Here is a 21705-nt window from a genome sequence, read left to right on the forward strand (position 1 = left end):
TTAAATAATTAAGTTAAAGAAAAAATGAACACAATTTACAAATAATTTTAATATTCAGGATAAGAACTCTTGCAAATAAGAGTTTATTATGGAAATTGTAACAGACTTTTAACTGCTGACAACATTGTGTTGTTTCAATTAGTCCCCTGGGACTAAAAGAAAAAGCTTACAAGCAATTTATAAATGAATCTTTCTCTCTTGTGTAACATTATTTGCCCCATTGAAACACTAATTTTCTACTACTTCTCTTGTTAAAATTAAGCCTTGGGGGAAACTTCATACTTAACTAGTAATATTAAATTTGGAAATAAAGGAGTTATATATTATACTTAGTATTCATCTTTTGTTTTCTCTATAAATGTTTATTTTTATAGTATGCAACCTAAAACAAAATAATGTAGCTATTAGGTATCATAAGAGTGGACTCTATGTCTCATTAAACCAAAATCAGATAAAAACATAAGCTAAGGCCGTTTGCTATTTGAAATCATGAGGAATCTATGCTAGAAACTTTATTTTTTTTGCTGAGGAAGATTAGCCCTGAGCTACCAAGTTTCCCAATCCCCCTTTTTTTTGCTTGAGAAAGATTAGCCCTGAGCTAACATCTGTGCCAACCTTTCTCCACATTATATGTGGGTCACCACCACAGTGGGGCTGACAAGTGATGTAGGTCTGCACCCAGGATCTGAACCTGTGAACTCCAGGCCACAGAAGTGGAGCATGCTGAGCTTAACCACTATACCACAGGGCCAGCCCCTTAGAAATTCTTAATGATTAGATGTGGTAAGAAGTTTGAGACAATGATCCAATTAACACATGCTTTGTTGAAAAATATGTATATGTTGTATCCTGAGCATTTTACTGTATGCTCCACTATAGGAATTAAGATCATAATTGGTAGTGTGGTGGGACTGGTGGGAAAGGTCTTAGTGACCTTAGCAAAATACTTTTCAGGGAATCTGAATTGTCTGGATTATTTCCATCAGCCTTAGGTTTGTAGTTTAACTTAATAAAAAGGATACATGCTCCATTTGTATAATAACAATGGAACTAACATTCCAACAGGGTTTCCATATGGTTGATTGTTGTCTTTTAAACTCTAGCTAACAGGCTATTAAGACAAAGTTTTCTGTAGTATGGTTGTGACATGATCAACTGCTTCACTTTCTCCTCATTGGATTCCCTATGATCAAGCGTTTTTTATGGTTGTTGTTGAATAACATAACATAACATAACAGGAAAATAACATAAAATATTGGTTTCAACTTAACAGTTTAAACTGGACCAGCTCAGGCAATCCAGTTTACTGGGACTGTTGGTAAAATCCAGAAACTTACATACACAAATCATCTTCTTGGGTGATTTTGAGCAAGTGTAATGATTTGTAATTAATATCAAAATCAAATTTGGTAAAAATATAATGCAAAATAGTTTATGCTCTATGCTTAAAATAAATTAACAATAAATTCTTTCAGGATAAAGAGATATGATATAGAATGCCTAATATGGCTGTATTAACCAAAATGCTTCTTTTCTCTTTTTGTAGCCAATTGGTGCTTTGAACCCAAAGAGAGCTGTATTTTACGCAGAGCGCTATGAGACGTGGGAAGATGATCAAAGTCCGCCCTACCATTATAACACGCATTATTCAACAGCAACATCTACCTTATCCTGGCTTGTTCGAATTGTGAGTATCTTCATTAAGTTACTGTTAGCCTTTAATACCTTAAAGTTTTTTAACATAAGTAAATTAAATAAAAGTCAAATATACTTGTTGCTTGTTTTAAACAAAGATTAGAGGCCAGTGAAACAGAAATGAAAGATTCCAAACTAGCAAAACCTGAATCCTTTTTTTTAATGAGTTGTCTCATATGCCAGATTGGGTTAGGAAGATAGATTATTGTGAGCTTCTTAAACCTAAACCAGTTACAAAAGAAACCAAACTCCCGGAGTGCGTCTTAATATCCACTGTTTCCTTTCTCACTGACTATCGCAAGCCGGCACTCTCCCTTGGCTCTCTCAATCTTACTTCTTGCAGTATATTTTTTAAAATGTTTCTAAATGTTTTGAAGACTTCTTTCTATTACTTTCTCTTTCTCCTAAGACATAAATATATTTGTCTCTGCGACCTTTAAAATACATACATACATGAAAGCTTCCTTCCAGCCCCCAAGCGCTCTGCAGTTACTTCCCAGTTTTCTCCCTTATGGTCAAATGTACTAAAAGCACATCCTCTACTGCGCTGCACAGCACTGTGCTTGTCTCTACTTTGTCACCTCCGGTTCAGTCTTTAGCCTGGTTGATTTAGGTTCCATACCCATCACTTTACTGAATTGTTCTGTGGAGGTCGCAAGTTATGTGGCATTTGACACCACACCATTGCTCACCTTCTCCTTGAAATTCTTCCCTCTCGCAGCTCCTCAGACAATATCCTCTCCTGGTTTCCTTCTTTTCATCCTAACTGTCCTGCCCAGTGTCATGCTCAGATTTCTTTTTCTCAATGTTTCTATTCCCCAGGACTTTTTCTGCTTCATCTGGGCTATGTCATTGAATTATAAGCTAATGACTTCCAGCTTCTGTCTTCATTGCAGTCGTTGCTCTGGGGCTCCTGACCTGTATTTCCAAGTGCCTACTGGATACTTCTACCTGAACATCACACAATACCATAAAGACCATTTCCAAAAATGAACCCCTCATCTCCCTCTCAAACCTGCTGTGGTTCCTCCTGTATTTTCCATCTAAATACATGGCATGATCACTCACACATTTACCCAATCTAGATATTTTCTCTACTTTACCAGCCACTTACATCCAATCAGATGTCACATCAGATAGGTTTTACCAACTAACATCTCTACAATCTCTCTCCTTTTCTCTATTAACTCTGGCATTTCTTTAGTTCAGGTTCCTATTATTTCTCATCTAGATTAATACAAAAGCCCTTAAACCTTTTTGCCTTTCGTCTTGCCTTCTCCTCTCTAGTCTAGTTAAGAGCAGTTACTGGGGACAGATGGTCAGATATTTTTTTTTATTGTAAGCCACTGAGAAGTATTATAGAATGCTAAATCAAATCTGTAAATCAATACAGTTGTTACTGAAACCAAAGTAGTTTCCCTCCTGGTGAGTTAAATCAGACATTCCCCCAGCAGTAGTTGTCTCACAAAGTAAGGTAAATTTGCAGTAAATAGGAGACCATGAGGAATCATTTCCAGAGTCATGGCGTCCCTGAACTAAGGGAGCAGGGACATTAATTCGGATGGGGAATGAATATTCAGAAGGGAAAGGTGGGTATTCACTTGAGCAGGCTCAGTTAGAAAGCATGCTTCCACATACACTGCAGATTATGGTACTACGGCCTGAGCTCCTCCTGGAGAGATCTTAGAGTTCAAAGTAAGGCACAGGTCGTAGGCGCAGCTCTTGTAGTGAGGCTTGGTCTGGTTCAGGTTGGTTGGTGATTGCATCTCCTTAACATAACAAAAGGAATATAACAATTTGGAACAACAGTTAAATGCTTCCAAATCCACCCTTGAATTCCTTGGGGCAACTAGTCTGTGACAGCTTGATTTAAGTTAAACTCCTCTATCCCTGATAAGCTAAAAACTTTCTCAAATCGTAAATCATAACTCATCCTTAAGTTGATTTATTATTCCAATGAAATAGAATATAAATTTGAATCTATTCAAGGGTAGGGCAGAAATTTTATGCATGTTTATCCTACACGTGCCCTTTAAGAATTGTCTATAGCAGTGCCGCACAACAGAAATATAATGCAAGACACTTATGTAATTTAAAATTTCTAGTAGCCACATTTAAGAGTAAGAAGAAATAGGTGAAATTAGTTTTCATTCTTGTTAACCCAGTATTTCCAAAATGTTACAATTTCAACATGTAACCAATATAAAAATTAAGGAGATATTTTACCTTTTTTTGGTACTAATTCTTTGAAATCCAGAAGGTATTTTATAATTATGGCACATTCAGTTTGAACTAACCATATTTCAGGTACTCAGTAGTCACATGTGGCTAGTAGCTACTGTTTTGGACAGAACAGATCTATAGGATTGCTTTCATGGGGACTCATTTAGCCCACACATCTCATGTTGTGCTCTTATAAATAGAAGTAACGTGGTCTAATAGCTTACTAAGTGTTTAACCTAATGGCCCAGGGAATTGTGATTTCCTCACTCCCGTTCCAAGGAATTTATGAAGTAGAAAATGCATTAAAATTTGTGTCGCTAAGAATTTGTTCATAAAAACAAAATACAGATTAACTGAATATCTTCCCTTTATCTTTCAAGCCTTTTAGACCTAAAGTCATTAAATTCATTATTAGCTTCAGTCAACGTATTTAGTATGACAATGACAATAATTGCTTTAAAATGCCAATTAACTACATACCTCATTACTTTAAATTTAAAATATTATTTTAGACAAACTACCAGTGAAATCACTTGTCTAAATTACAAGACTCTGAAAAGACTGTTTTCTTGATAGCTGCTGTTGACCAAATGATGAGCAAACTTTTATAGCAGAGTTTCTTCAGATATTGACTAGTATAAAAGAACACGTTTTACTTGGGATGTTTTTACTTTAAATCTTACCCTGAACGTATAACATACACACAGAAGTAATTAAATCTCGCTCTCTGACCATTACGTCCCTCAATAACTTATTCACCTTCCAAATTCAGTATATTCAGCCTACCTATTCCAAACTTATTTGTCAAACATTTAATCATAATTCTTAGGAAATTAAATAGGTTGTGCAACAAAAGTTGATTTATACATCAGTTGTTTAGAATTTTGCGCTTTTTAATAAATTATGAGTTACTCTGAAAGTTTACTCAAGAGCCTGTTTAAACTATAATATATCTTTAAAAGTATACATTTCTGGTGAAAAAAATGGTAGAAACACTTTTGCAAGTGCTGTAATTAAACTCAAAAGATAATGCTACTGAATAAAATACTGTTGTCGTGTTTGTTTTGAATACTGATGCTTAAGGACAATGCAAATTTACTTAGAGGAAGATGAGAAATTTGTAACTGAGAGCCGAGTGTATATAGTAGGTACATAGATTAATTAATCGAGACTTTTTGGAGATTCTAAAAGATACTTTTGGGTTCTTTCAAAAGCAATGGGAGAAAATTAATTTCTGAATTTAGACAAAGGACAGTAGAAATAATGGTTTCTCCATTTCCTAGAACGTGACCTTAAATTTTCTCAGATGTAAAATGGGAGTAATTATACGTAGACTGACAGATAATAAGATGGAGTTAACTGAGATAACACAGTGCCAAGAACAGAGACGCGCTCAGTAACTCTCACTTCCCTTCCCTTTGGTCTTTATTATGCTTCATATCACTTCAAAATATACATCTTTTCTTTGATATAGTTATGTCTCAAGCATTACCTATTATTGATAGATGGAGTTTGTTTTGAATGAAATGAAGAGAAGGAAAAGAAGAAAACTACAAGGGGAGAGGGACTTAAGAAAAAATTCTTAAGAGATGACTGAGCAAAAAACATATAAGACTGAAGAATAAAGGAGTTGGTTAAAGAGATGGGGGGCAGGGGAATGAGGTTAGATGGCCCAGGATGGAGTTAATTGGTCTGTAATCATTGAAAGGCAGGAAAGGTTGTTAGTGTCCTTGCAGGGATAAAAGATTATGATAGAATTCAGTGGGACAGGTACTTCCCAGTGTAGAACAAGTTAGTTTGGTTTTCTAGCACTAAAAAAGGGTTGGAAGGTGTGAAGTGACCTTGGGGTAGATGTAACTAGGAGAAGGAAGTTTGCCATCAGCCATTTAGCATGCGGGACCTGACTCGAAGTTTTTAAAGCCCAACAAGTGCCAATATTTTAACTTCTGAAATTTCTGTTTAATATGTATCCACTTTTACACCTTCCAAGCCAAAAGCTTTGCTAGTATAATAATAAAATATCTAATATGGTGATATACACATAGAAAATGGGTCACTCAACATGCGTTAGGTGAAGAAGCATAAAAGTTCCTTAAGCTTAACATAGCACTTGATCCTCTGTGTTAGTCAGGCATGAGTCACATGGAAAAGAAAAGCCCTGCGCTGTCCCTTGAAGGTAATAAGGAAACACATGCAAAAAGGTAATCTCCATGGTAATCAGAGCTTGAACGATCAATACTCACTTATAAACAAATAGGTTATCAATTTCTATTAGTACTCTACTGCTGTAGCAGCTGGATGCCTTCAGGAATAATGAGAATATATGTCAGTAATGTGGTATGTGACCCTAAAACAGTTGTTAATCAGATCTCTCTAAAAGCTACTTAAAACAGTAACGTGTGGAATTCTTCAATATTCTCTGTTTTTGGGTGCCACCAGATTCATAAACTTCATGATGAGAAATAAAAATAATTCTTCAATTTCAGATGTTTTTTTCACTATGCCCATCTGTGCTATTCTTGGCATGTCTTTGTTAAGGGTCGAAAACCAGGAAGGATTTTATAATTTAGGATGGGGCAGAAATCAGCTTTTAGTGGCTGATGATAAGAAGTAAGGCTTTGCATGTATAAATGGGTCTTCACTCACATCTATTTAATAGGTTAAAAATCACAGAGACAAGTCTGATCCCTCTAAATTAATCTCTGCCTACTACCTACAGAGAAAAAATAAATGCCTTACATCAGCATCCTAGAATAATAAAGAAGTGGATTCCGAAGATACAACTTTTTGGTCAAACTAATGGTTAAGAACTGACGGAAAAACTACATCTTACTCTTACCCAGTCATACCTCATTTCCCAACAGTACTGCATATGTTTATGTGTGTTCAACAAACATTTATTAAACACTAACTATAAGCCAAGCGCTGTGCTTGGTGCTAAGGATACAGAGATGAATAAGACCTAAGGAACTAAGGGTCCGGTCTGGTTTCTAGTGAACTGGCTGTCTGATGCAGAGCCCAGCAGTGAATACTTGACACAGAGCATAAAGCCGGTTAGTCATTTTTATAATTCTTTATCAGGTAGAGCCCTTCAAGCTTCCACAGTATTATTTAATTTTATCTAATTCCCATAAATACCCCCAAGGTATTGTCATTCTCAGTTAACATAGATGAAGGAACTGCAATACAGTGACTTAACACAACTACTTAAGGTTAGGTAACTTGCCTGGAAGAGGTAAATGGTTCTACCAAGATTCAAACTTAGAACTATCATATTTCATTTGATTTACCATTGCTACTTTTAGAATTGTTATATCCCTACTTTAATTAATTTAATTTAGTGCTAAGATATACTACATTTACTACCTTATGTTTAATAACAAGTTAAAAATCTACAAAGCAAATTAATTAGTGAAGGACATCTCTTAACATTTTTCTGCCTAGCTTAATTTCAGTGACATCTATTTGTTTCTCATTCACTTAAAATCTTAAACAGCAATATGGACTTCCTGGAGCATGTTCAATTTTCAGGTGAATCAGTAATACCCCCTTACCAATATATTATTATATCATTCTTCATTTTGTCTCTTACATCATACTTTTCTGTCATTCAATACTGAACATGAAGTATTGGTGATACTTTACAAACTTATAAAATTGATGACATCTAGCCACACTAAATTTCAGGAAGATACTGAAAAAGATGAATATTCGTAGCTGTTGCCCAACAGCGAGTCTTTCTGGCTAGTGACAAAAAGAGAGGTTTACAGGGGCAAAGTAGTGTTTTACAGATATACACGAATGAACACAGATTGTATATTAAAGGGGAAAAAACCTAAATATTTAGGAAAATGCCATATGAATTTCTTAGTATTATTGAACCTAGGGGTTGTCATTCATTCTAGACTTAAAAATGAGGAATTGACCAGTGGAAAAGGAAATATATATTTATCTTTGTTATAGTTGTAGTTAACTAAGAAGTACTAAGTAAGAATGAATGTTATTTAATCCTTTTAAATTTGGAAGCAAATGTAATGACATCAGAAATAATGCCTCCCTCCCAACACAGAAACTACAGAAAAAAGTATTAAAATTGAAGGCACTGGGGCCTTGTGATAAAGTAATTTCCAGGTTTCCTGCTGTGGGAGCATGCACTGGGTGACAGACACTGTGTTACCATAAGGTAATGGTCACAGAATACTCAAAGGCCTAGAGTTTATCTAGTCTTATTTGCACTTAATTTATTTCATTCATTCCTTCAACAGATTGTACGTTGAACAACTTCTGTCTACCAGGAGTTGTTCTAAGTGTTGAAGGTAAAACTGTGGATAAGATAGATATGGAACCAATTCATATAGTGGGGAAGATAAACAAAAAATCAGTTGCAAACCAGTGTGATAAATGCTTCAGTGATGTATTTGAGGAAATATAGGTTGCTATTTGAGCATACTGAAGAGTTTGGCAAATCAAGGGAAGTCTTTCAGGAGAAACGGACATCTTGGCTGAGACTTAAAGACAAAAAGAACTTAGCCAAGTAAGGATAGTGAGGAGAGGGATAAGTTTGTACCAGGAAGAGGAAACATCATGTACAAGGGACAAGAAGTGAGAGCAGCATGTCAAGACCTTAGAATGTGAAGAAGGGAATGGTGAGATGGGAGTTAAGCAGGTTCCAGATCACTCAGGCTCTTTTAAGGCAAACTAAGTAGTTTAGACTTTCTCCAAAGAGCTCTGAAGGGCTAGTGAAGGATTTTAAGCAGGGTTTGCATTTTAAAGAGATCAGCACACCATAATGTGGTCCAAGTACTTTAGTAGAATTTTATAGGTTGTCTAAGATGGACATTCCTTACCCGATTCCAGACAAAGGAGTGGACAGTGTTGGAGTGATTTTCTTATTACAGTGTTACTATGTATGGCCTTAGTTATGAGAAAGAAAATCTGTTATAAATTGACAATAATGCAAAATCGTTTATCATAAAATCATAGAGCTCTAGAACGCCATCATTTTATAGATCAGAAATCTGAAGGCCGAGAAGCAAAGTGGCCTGCCCTGTGCAGAGGGTGAGCGCCGCAGCGGCCCAGTCAGGCCCAGACTGGCACCTCCTGACTCCTTGGTGTAGCCATCTTTCCAGGACCCTGCACTATTTTCACCTCAAGAGGGTTTCACAGACGGTCATATTTTACAAAGGACTGAGAGCAGCCGTGTTCAGAAGGGTCAAATTCCTGATTTTTTTCTTTGCTTAGGAACCCTTCACAACCTTCTTCCTCAATGCAAATGATGGGAAATTTGACCATCCAGATCGAACCTTCTCGTCGGTTGCAAGGTCTTGGAGAACTAGTCAGAGAGATACTTCTGATGTAAAGGTAGGCTCTTTGGTTTGTTGATGTTAATTTAATTTCAAAATATGTTGAAATTTTGACTTTTTAAATTTAATTGGGTGTATAAGACATTTTATACTACAGCTTTGTTCCATCATATTTCAAAATTATGTAGTACATCTAATCTAAAAGGAAACTGAAGGAAATAATTTTGAGCATCACAGAAAATGATTCAGGATTCTTTTATGTTATTCAGTTAAGGTGTTGTCGTTGTTTCAAAAAAATCCTAACTAATTTAGATCGAATAATCAGGAGATGGAAAGAAAAGCCCATAAACTGCCTTTCCTGCTGTTAACGCAATATTTGGCCCATTCCATAAAACACAGCAGGAATTGGATTTGACCTTAATGTGTCATATTGTTATAGCTTGCCCAGCTTTGGGTTTATGTAGCCTGGGGCAATTAATAAAGCATTAATGACAAGGCCCATTTAAAATGTAGGCTTTTTTTGTACAGCCTTAGCTTTTGCTTGACTGTGCCTGGGGATACTCTGCAACAATACACATTAGATTAAACCAACACACACATACAGTATCCAGGAATAGCCGGAAAGCAGAGTAATTTTACAGTTGGTACTACTTAACTATTGTTAAATTCAAAGATTTGCTCTTCATTTATGTAGGCTTTGTTAAAAAAAGGAAAAAAAAGGTTGTATTCAAAACAATAAAATACATTTATTCTCTCATATTTTTCATTTTTTTCATGATAATAAGATTATATGATCAGGTTATTGCATAGGTATATGTGTTTCTTATTTTAAGCCTTTTTTTCTTCAAGGCAAAATTTTTCCCATCACTGCCACTCATACTGTTGAATAGAAAAATGTTATAGTATCATTTCCTTTAGTGTCTTAATCCAACTGAAGGCAATAAATTAAACTCAAAATTGTCATTTACATATTTATACTTATCTATTGCAGATGTTTTTAAAAGGCAGTTACAGTGTTACTGAACTGTAAGAAAACTAGATGAATACCACTTTTATTCAGTTTTTTTCCAAAGCAGAAAACAAAGGAAATGGACCTAAGTAGTGTGTAGCATATCCATGGGTTTTATTTGTTGCCACTGAAGTTTGCATAAATGAATATTAATTTATACATACAACATATCCACATTTGGAAATAAGATAATTTAATACACATCCTTACTATATTAAACTCTTATGGCGCACATTTTTCTCCTAACAGACGTAGAACTTCCCTGAGGAATTAAACTCTAAAATATCCATAAACCATCATTTAAACTAATTTACTACCAATGAAATCAAGGAGGGAGTCCATTTCTTATTTAATAACATTTTGAGAATTAACAGAAAATGGGGAGTCCATAGGCTTCTAGAATTAGCACAGTGTTCATAAAAAGCATTCAGTAAGTATTTCATATGTGAATTAAATATTCTTATCCATATTTTAAGGCTTCCTATCATATGTAAGATTATTTTTACCTTAATTCAGAGCTGCATCCATTTTATATCAAACTCTTTCAAGTGGAAATGCCTGCTCACTCTTATTTGACATCCTCACAAAAAAGAAATTTGAGTTTTCAGGTTAATTCACAGATTCCCCCTCACAAGCCCACACACACATCAGAGTCAGTCGTTCTGATTTATGTATGTAGATAGACTTTTAGGCTTTGCTTTATATCCTGAGAACTTTATTGATGCTTTTCATCGCCAAATGTCTCACCAAGTTACATGTCAGTCTCTGATGACCAATGCCCATACCAGGCTTTTCCTTCTGAAACTGCTGGGAGAATTCTCCTGTTTGGAACTTTTTCAGAAACGTTTACATTTTGTTACTAATTGTGTTCCTTTGGCTCCTGGGGTGACATCATCAAGGACAGAGACCCATTTAAAATGTAGGCTTTTTTTGTACAGCCTTAGCTTGTATTTGACTGTGTTATCACTAATTTGGGAGGTTTATTTTATTTTTTACCCTCAAGCCAGCAATGCTGAATACAAACAGGTACCATCTCCCCATCCCCCCAACTTAATTAGTTCATGAGAAGCTCATTTCCCCAGCTTGACATTGCAGAGTTGCTCTCATTTTCAGTCCTCTCCTACCACCCCCTCCAAACCTTTCATATTTTATGATAATGTATCTTGAATATTTTTCCATGTAGACCTTTTCTTCTTAAAGGCTGCACACTGCATACATATACAATGATTTACCTAGACAATGTCTTATTGATGGATGGTTTATCTTTCTCCCTGATTGTTACTGTACAACACAAGGCTGCAGTGAACATCCTTGCATAGACATCTTGATGAACTTTGTGGATATATGTATTGATGAACTTTGTGTATATATGCATTGATGAACTTTGTGTGTATATGTAAAGGACAGTTCCTGTTAATGGTACTGGAGGCTTAAAGGCTATATACATTTTTAATTTTGAAAGATATTGCCAACCATCATTCCCAAATATGATGATTCACTCCTACAGCAATGTTTGAGGATGCCTCCTTCCCCTTGCCCCCATCATCACTTTTATAATAAACAGTGTAACTTTTGCTAATCTGATGAGTGAAAAATGGAGTTATCTTTGTTTTGGCTTATATTTCATTAATTATGAGTTAAGCTGAGCATTGTTTCTTATATTTATTGACCTGTAAACTTCCTCGTACCTTTTGCCCATTTTTTAGTTGAGTCATATGTCTTTTTTATCACTTTGAAAAATATCTTTGAAATTGCAGACAGTTGTATTACAAGTATGATTTCTCAGTCTTTCAGCTCTGCTCTGTTTCAATTATGTTTTTATGGTTGTATGTGTGTGTCCAACTGTATCAATCTTTCCTTTTATGCATCAGAATTTGGGGGCCTCATTAAGGGCATGTTGGAGAGAAGTTTTTTGGTAATACTGGTGGTAACTAGAAATTTTCTAAATTTGTCTTTAAATATATTGATTAAAGTGTACAGCATTTTCTTCTCCCTGAAAGAATACGTGATTGAGCAGGTAAGAATATGTTACCAAGAGGAGGAACAGTTTTGCTATGTGTTAAAGCCTAAGCTTTTGCTTTCTCATCCCTAAAGCTGTTTAAAGCACTTGATAGAATTTTAAAGAAATGTTTTTCCATTTCTCAAGAAAATATCTCTGCACTGTCTACTAACTTAGTCAGATAATCATGTAAGAAAGACCCAGAACAGAGTTTTGGGTTTATTCTGTCTCTCTTTGTTAACGTCAGTCTCTTCCTGTGGTAATGAATCCAAGCTGGGCGGAGAGGGAGTGTTGGTGAAGTGACCTTTCAGGAGCAAGGTTTCCTGAGTTAAGTCAGACTGGTTAGTTTTTACTTTATTTTTTTTTTCATTTCTCTCTTCCAGCATAGTCTTGGTAACAATGACATTCAACTTACTGGAGTTCTTATACTAATTTTCCTTAATCCCTTCAAAAGTTGTTATATTACTTTCGAATAGCTATGTAGATGTCAGAAAAGGTAGCTGTGACAAAATGTCATTAAGGTGACATAGTGTAAATTAATACAGTTAATGGAGGTGCTCACCACTGACTCATTGACCCATTATGAGCTCTCGTGGAATTAACGAATGCCAGGGCATCAATCTTTTGGAAAAAAGGAATAAAAGAGATGGCAGCTTTAAAACCTTGCAGTGAATTATATTAGAAAAGTGAAAACGTCTGGGTCGGATTTGATTTCACTGGGAAGCCATAAAATGGTATGCTCTCTCAGCAAAATATATTAAACTGAAATGTCAGATTTGATGCAATAGGTATACAATTATGATAGTGTTAATAGTGGTCTTCTATCATTCTAAGACATACTTTCAAGTCCAATTTCTCAGCAGCTTGGACTTGTCATAAGCTTGTAAATTAGAAATTGTATTTAAGGATATTTTCTTATTATTGACATAATGCATGTAATACTATTAATTGTACCAGGGGGTTTTAGTACAGCTGTTAAAATAAACTAGAAATCACATTTACAGACACAAAATACCTGTTATAATATTCATCTTACCATTTCTTTAATAATATTTGTTGTCTTTCTGCGCTGTTTTTCATTTAGGAAATTTTAAACTATTTGGACTTTTTCCTTAAAAAGAAGCTGATTAACAGAAATCTATCAATGGGAAGAAAGTAAGCAAAAGAGCTGTTATTTTAAGTAGGCCAGCGAGTACCTAAACTACCTCTGTAGGCGCACACTGGCAGGTTGTAATAGTAGGACTCGTTCTTTCTGAATAATTCTCAGTAGTTTTTAAACGTGCTTTCTGTTGATTGTTTCACACAGTCCTCAAAAGAGTCCTGTGAGAGGGCTGTCATCCCTATTTTGTAACGAAGGTTCACAGATAGTGACTTGCCTAAGATCACACAGGGGATCCAGAGGCAGCCAGAACCAGCCCTGGGCTCTGTCCAGTTATTCCCAGTGCTCTGTCCTTTAGATGGCATGCTGCTTTAATTCTTCATGATCGTGTAATCGTATCCGGTCGCTGAATTAGTTTAGAGTAATTGATTAATCAAGTTATACTTTAGTCATTTATAGTTATGTGACAAACCAACCCAACCTTAGTGGCTTAAAAAAAAAAACAACACAGAACCATTTATTTCCTCAGAGTTCTGTGATCAGAATAGGGTTCGTCAGGGACAGCTTGTCTCTGATCTATGTGGGGTCAACTGGGGTGGCCCGTCTGAGTCTGGAGGATTCAAGATGACTTCACTCACATGTCTGGTGCCTTAGTAAAGATTCCTGGAACAGCTGGGGGCTGGCTGGTCCTCTCCCTCTTTATATAGTCTTTCTAAGAAGATCACTACACTATTTTCCATGGTGGCTGGCTACCAAGAGGATTAAAAAACTGGAACTGCAAGGCCACTTAATGCCTAAGCTTGGAAGTCACAAGTGTTGCCTCCACAGTATTCTTATGGTCAAGGCAAGTCACAGGGCCAGCCCAAATTAAGGGAGAGGTGAAATAGACTCTACTTCCTAATGAGATGAGCAGCAAAGTCACATTCAAGTGGACTTGGAGGTCAGAGGGATTGTGACAGCCATCTTTGGAAACAGTCTGCTGAAGTCCTCTCTCCAGTCACAATTCACATTCCTCCTGCATGCAAAGTGTACTGAACTTGTTCCCCACAAGTCTCATCCCATTATTGTATCAGGCCCAAAATCTAGTATCTCATGATCTATATCACGTCCAGATGCAGATAAGGTGCAGAAATTCCTAATTTGGAGACCCAAAAACTATAAAAAACAAGTTCTCTGTCCCACATACATTCAGCAGACAGTGATAAGACGGAAACAGGTAAACCTCAACAGACACTCTGTTCAAAGAGGGGGCATATGGAAGCTACAGAGCCGTTGCTGAGGAGCTTTCTCCACATGCTTCCTGACTGTAGAAAGTTGAAGTCAAGGCCTCCTTTGCCCAAGTTGGTATAGCAACTTTAAAAATTTGTGGACTTTTTGTGTATCAAATTGTAGTTCACTGTTAGAAAAAACCTGAGCTCACAAATCCTTTTGAGGCAGGATCTTCTCTACTTCAAGCTGTAAGTTAGGGTGCTGTTTATAACACTCTTAAGATCCTTGGAACCCCTTTTGTAGCTGAGGTGGAGTACAAATCACTACCTTAAATTTTGCTGAGCATTTATAAAGGGATTTAGGCAAACCCTTTACCCTACGGCCGTATTTTACTTGCAGCACCTTAGAATTGATCTTTCTCCTGAACCCATTCTTATTTTGCAAATCTGATGAGATTGTCCTAGGCCCTTGTATTTCTCTAAACACTGCTTCAAAACTGAACAGTTTCTTCCTTAGCTCATAATACCTTCTCCATATACCATTAAAAGAAATCAATGGTCACTTTCAGCATTCCGCCTGGAACTCTGCTTAACAGATACTTTTTCTGGATACTTTTTCTATCTTTGAAATTATTGCAGGAACCAGTCTTATTAATTTTTCCACCACTGTATAACATGAGTTGCTTTTCTCCTGCTTCCAATAACAACTTCCTTACTAATCTCCCAGATTCCACCAACAGTCTCCTCACCACCCTTCCAGCTTCTGCCTGCTGCTCAGTCCCAAAGGCAACGCCATGTGTTTTAAGTTTTTGTTACTTCAGCACTCCACTTCCAGGCATTAAGTTCTGTTTCAGTTATCTATTACTGTGTAACAGATCTCCCAAAACTTTGTCTTAAAACAACAGCAATTATTTGTTTATTGACAATCATGCAATTGGATTTAGGGCTCAGCAGGGACCACTCATCTCTGTGCTACACAGTGACAGCTGGACTGGCTTGGCTGGGCCAGAGAAACCAAGATAGCTCTACTCACATGTTTTTTGCCTCATCTGAGCTTGCTGGAACAGCTAGGGACTACCCAGGCATGTTGGTCCCTCTACATGATCTTTCCAGCAAGGTGATGGTTGCCTTCTAAGGGAAGAAAAAAGAAGCTGCAAGGCCTCTTAAGTCTTAGGCTTCTCTGGAAGCTCTGTAGCCACCTCTTTATGGTAGGAGTGGTAAAGTGGAAGTGCCAAAGGAAGGGAGGGGTTTTTACAGGGATCTTTGAAAAAACTCTACAAGTTACTAATTTAAAACAATTGTAAGTTCTAGTTTGGTTTGTACCATTTGGTTCAATCTAATTGTGCATTTAGACAGAACCAAAATCCCAAATGCAAATAACTTATAAAAATATATCTGATTAACCTAGGTAACATATAACTTAGTCCATATATTTGATAAAAACACTTTAGTCATCTGAAATGTCTACATGGGTATGTATTCTAACACAAATATCCAAAGTGACAGAGCTTTTTTACTGATTATGGGGTATCCTTTAGTACTGGGTAAACTCAACAGTAATATTTTTGATCTACATCTTAAAGAAACAAAAAAATATTGATAGCGTGAGTAGCTTCTAAAATGTATTTGGAATAAAGCTGTGAAATGCATTGTTTTACACACGTTACCCCCATTTAATTCTCACATCTACCCTGTGAGTTAGTTGCTATCATCATCACAATTTTGCATATCAAGAAACTGATTCTTTTCCAAAAGGTGAAGAAACTTGCCCAGGCTAGCAAGAAGTCTGGATTTAAACTCGAATCTATTTGATTCCAACACACACAAAGTAGCACTTTCCTGGTAGAAAGAGGACAGTTGTAACTCCGTCTGCCCGCCCTGGTCCCCCTTATCTTCAGCTAACTGGTAGTCCTAAGTACTTCTGATTTAACTAACACAGTTTGAAAACCATGGCCTCCAATAGTTTTTATCATTATTTCATGCCTGAAAGTCAGGATATGATAAACATATAGCAATAATTGATTCACTTTTTATTTCACAAATTTGTATTAAGTATTTATTATGTGTCAGTCACCATTCTTAGCAAGTGAGTAGTGTGAGCAAGATCCACACAATCCCTGCTGTCGTGGATTTCCATTACAGTGAGATACAGAAGCATAAATAAATAGAAAAAGAAAATAACAACTGCTATGCAGAAAATCACAACAGAATGAAATCACGTAGGATGACTGGGCCGCTGCTTTAGAAGGCAAAATAGAAAATGGAAGACCAGGGACCCTGGATTTAAAGTGTTTGGGTTTGATTTCTCACTCTACCACCTATTTGTAGTATAGTCTTTAGCAAAATGCTTACGCTCTCTTGCCTCCATGGTCATGTCTATAAAGTGGGAAGAATGAGAAACCTACCTCATGAGGTTTTTGATTAAGAAAGATTAAGAAAATGTACGTAAAGCACTTAGAACAGTGCCAAGACACAGTAAGATCAAATAAATACTACCTGCTGTTTTAAGGTTGAACGACCAGAGGTAGCACTTCAGCTGATCCCTTGTCTGGGAGCACAGGTACGGTCGTCTTCCAGAACATAACAGTTGAATCTCAGAGAGGAGACTCTCTTATTCGTTATATTTATTTTTTTAAATAAGCAAATCTTTTAAATAACACAAATGTGAATATAAATTATATACTACTGTCCTGCATTTACATACTAACTTTAAATTAAAATGCTATTTGAAACAAGATTTAAAAACAATAAAACTGAGGCATAAAAATGTGCACCCACTCTGCTGCTATAATGACTTCTCCCAAGACTTTTTGTGATTTTCCTTCCCCGTCAGAAAACACACATGCGTGTGCACGTGCGCACACACACACACACACACACAAATTTCCCAGCTCAGGAGGGACTTCAGAGTTCAGACAGCTTTAGTCACTTATAGCTCTGGTCTTTTGAAGCTTCCAGGGGCCTGGCAAATAAGCTTTGCTTCAGGAATTTCTTCATATTTGCTTTAAAAATGTGTCTGTTTTGTGACTGTTCCCATTGTTGGAAATTGAGTTTCCTCTCTTCAAACATCAGGCCTTTAACAGCTTACTCCAACACCTTAGTTAACACCCTAATTTATGACCAAATTCTGGCTGGCTGGATGAAGACTGCAGTGGAGAACACATCTTGCTTAAGGGTCGTCCTGAAGGCCCTGGTCATGCTGCTTTCTCATGACTGGCCCCGCCGAAAGCCTCTGGGATGTTCCTACTGAAGTTCTCTCCCTCCTGCCATTCTAAATAACCGTCAGGCCTTTTTGGCCTCGCTTTGTTCTCCTTGGTGGCAGCTAGCTTTTAGCCCCGTCTGTCTGGAGTGTTTAAATTAAAATGAAATAGGGCTTACTTCTTCCGCTTCTGCAGTCTGGGGTACAATTTTGCTGGCAACTTTAAAACCAACTTTTTCTAAATCGAAATTGAACCCTTTTACACATTTGAACCTTTTAACATAACTAGAATAAGCAAGGTAATAATTTTTTTAAGGTACAAAAGTTTTCCCTCAAAAGGTATAAATTTTATTTCTGGGTTCGTTCTTTTTCTTTTATTTAATAAACTATTTCACTGGCTCTTTTCTGATCTTGAAGCATTCTTCCAATCATCTGCATATACCCCAGAAGATTTCTAATGATAGTAAAATAATGGTATCTGATATCTTCAGTAGTTTAATGAGCACCTGCTGCATACAAAGTATATCACCAAGAGCTATGAGGGATTCAACAAAATATAAACCTCACAAAATCAGGCTCAAAAATCTGCTTTTGCCCAAATTGTTATTAATGTAATATCCCAGGCTTCTTATGCCCTAGTGAATCTCATTTAGTGACGTTCAGTGAAATAGTATTAGAGTGGTAAGTAGGTTAATAACAATCATGTATTTTATATGACCCTATTCCACAAGCAAGAATGGGAAATAATATATATGAAAAACAGGAGAGCACCAAGACAGTTGAAGATAAATTGAGACTCTTTGGGCTGTTTAAATAAAAAATAAATCTTTGTTGCTATGTCCATGTGGATATATATCCCTCTCTGTCTTCAGGGAAGCTTATATAGTCTAGTTCTAGAGATAGGACATGAACACAAATAACTGATGAAAGGCGGTAAGGGAAATCCCTGACTTATGTGAGCCTATTACATATAAATCACCCTCCACACAGAGCAACTGCAGGAGCTCACGTTCCTTTCCCCCTCTTGGACTGTTCGGATGCTATTGCTATTCAGCGACGTATATAAAACGGGTAATGTGCAAATACCAATGTTCTTTATCTTCTTTATATCTTTTAATAATTTCCGATGTTTTCCGAAACAGTGAGAGCAAGATGAAAAGAAAATTGTGTGTTTTATCTTAATGCATTGAAATAATAAGTTAATAATGTCTTGATCAGCTTGGGCTGCGATATTTTACCATAAGCTGGGCAGCTTATAAACAACAGAGGTTTATTTCTCGAAGTTCTGGAGGCTGGAAGTCCGAAATCAAGGTGCCTACAGAGTCGGGTTCTGTGTCTGGTGAGAGCCTGCTTCCTATTCCTGGAGGGCTGTATTCCTGCTGTGTCCTCACGTGGCAGAGAGAGGAAGCAAGCTGACTCTTACAAGGACACCAACCCCATCCAGGAGGGCTCCATCCTCATGACCTCATCTAATCCTAATTACCTTGAAAAGACCTCACCATCACATTAGGAGATCTGGTTTCAATATTTGAATTTTAGGGGCTCAGAAACATTCAGTCTGTAACAATTATGCATTTCTGCTTGAGTACCAATGTCTAAGAATAGCAGTGATACTTTCCTTCTGCCTTCTGATCAGTGACCACACGCCTCTGGCAGATTCCTTCTTCAGTGCAATATGACGTACAGTGTCATGCTTACCCAGCCCAGAGACGGAGCTCATTATAATCTTTGCTGATAGAATATTGCTGAAGCACCTGTTAGCCCCGTCTTACCTACTAACTAAGCTGTATCATTATTTGCAAACAAGGATGTTTATTTACCCATTAGTTTTTCCTTCCGCCTCTTCTCATTTCCCTATTCACATTCAAGTCACTGAAAATTTAAGTTAATTTATATGAATTTCACTGTACTCCTTGCCCACAATTCGTTGTGGCCTTGATGTCTTACATAGTTTACGCAGTTTATTGTTAATATGTATTTGCCTCTCAGTGTGAGCCATCTAATGCCCTATCTTTTACGCATGCCCAGGTCCACAACTTTACTTACTCATCCTCACCTCTGTTGTAGATTACCCCTCCCTGATAAGGTCCCACAATATGTCCCCTTCCTCGCCACGGCTCGCAGTTGCCCTCCCACTTCCCTCGTGTTCTCCTTCCTGCTGCTGGTTCCCCTTCTCCCTGCACATACATATATCCCTATTCTCTCCCTTCTCCAATCTGTCCTTTATTTTGTCACCCAATGTCTTGCTTTAAAACAAATTTGATTATATGAATAGCTCTTCTGTAAAATTGTTACCAATAAGACAAAATCCAGACAGCCTAGCTTGGCATAAAACTTCCTTCATTATCTGGTTCCATATACCTCCCACCATCTCATCTCCCTAATATATCATATTCTCCACCCGTACTCAGTTCTTCCCACTCCTTGATAGCACACCCTGATGGTCCCCTGCCCCTTTCCTCTCTCTTTATCTTAGCCATGGTCAACCCTAATGTCCCATCTCTGGTGAAGTCTTTTTCTGAGTTGCCCAGAGTTTCCTGCTCTGTCCTCTGTGCTCCCTCACACTTTGTTTATACATCTTTCATAGCTGTTATTGTCATAGTGTATTATAACCATCTGTTTATACATCTGCCCCATAGACCAGACCCTGAATTTCTTGAATATAAGGATATGTCTTGTTCATTTTTAGTTTTCTTAGTACCCATTACAGTGCCTGGTACTCAAACTTTGCTATGCAAATAAATAAATATCAGGGAATTATGTAATGTATTTTAGAAAAATTTCCATTTGAATGATTTAAATAGAAGAAAAACTCTGATTCTTAAAAAGCTCAGCTCCATTTATTCAGAAAATTCGTTTATATGAATCTGTTCATGCTCCCATAATGCTGGAGAAAATAAAAGTTATATTTTTCTTATAGTTCACATTCATCATCATCAGAATGGATAATGATCAAATTCTCACAGAGCATTACTAAGATAAACACCACTTATGCTGTAACAGATAAATGTTGATTTTAGTGGGAGAACACATAAAGAAAAAGCTTTCATGTATGCTTTTCATGGCCTGAAGAATCCAATTTATTTGAAGACTTCAGTGTCTGGTGGTCTTTTTAAGTTTTTCTATGTATTCCTAGAGAAGACCGCAGTGAGATTTGAATTTCAGGTACTATGCCATCAGTGTTGATCATGTTACACAAATAAATGTCCTTAATGCATTTCACAAGGTAAAGTTAATTTAACCTGCATCTTGATATTTGAAAAGATTGGTATTCTTTCATGGTGTAGATGGTATACATAAAAACTACAGTGGTTTTTTGTTTTCGTTTTCTCCAGTTGCTTTAGGGAAAAAAAAGGACAACAAGTAAAAACTGTTAGGGTCATAAAATCAGTTTATTTCTATATCAGATTTATGCTAAAGTAATATAAACCACATATTAGACATTGTGCATCAAGCACAGGTTTCCCTTGAACCCAGTTGTTAATACCGTGCTTACATACACGTAACACAAGTTGTCTTTGCATCCAGTTTTTTACGAACTTACTATTCAGATGGTGTTCATTAAATATTTAAAACTTATCATTTTGCATATCATCTCTTCATTGTGTTTAGTGGTAAGTATAAAAATAATGTATTTTGCGAAATTACAAAATAGAACTATGAATCTCTTTATAAAAATCAGGTATTATAATTGCCAGTGTAGTCAAAAAGTAAAGGAGAAGATACTATATGATTTTTAGCCACTATTTGCAATAACGTGTTTTTTAATTTGGATATTTCATTAATAATATTCAGAAAAGTTTGTTGAACAGCATAGACATAGATATGGCTTTACGCATTTGTTTACTAATGCAGTTGTGAACTACTGTTGGTACTATAACCCATTTCTCTTAACTAACTTGTGGTAAGATAAGATTGAAAATCTTATAAGTATAAATTGTCGAACAAGCTGTTCAAGAAAAGTGTCTGT

At 36.5% G+C, this 21705-nt stretch overlaps 1 protein-coding gene across 13 annotated transcripts in view; it reads left to right on the forward strand.

Moving 5' to 3' along the window:
- NBEA (neurobeachin) overlaps positions 1 to 21705 on the forward strand; it is a 671041-nt gene that overhangs the window by 590648 nt on the left and 58688 nt on the right. For all 13 annotated transcript variants that reach the window (XM_070578754.1, XM_070578744.1, XM_070578745.1 and 10 more), the window contains 2 exons: positions 1547 to 1687; positions 9160 to 9279. In XM_070578754.1, coding sequence (XP_070434855.1) covers positions 1547 to 1687; positions 9160 to 9279 — 261 coding nt within the window. The remainder of the gene's footprint in view (positions 1 to 1546; positions 1688 to 9159; positions 9280 to 21705) is intronic.

This window comes from Equus przewalskii, chromosome 16 (assembly GCF_037783145.1).
Source record: "Equus przewalskii isolate Varuska chromosome 16, EquPr2, whole genome shotgun sequence".
NCBI lineage: Eukaryota > Metazoa > Chordata > Mammalia > Perissodactyla > Equidae > Equus > Equus przewalskii.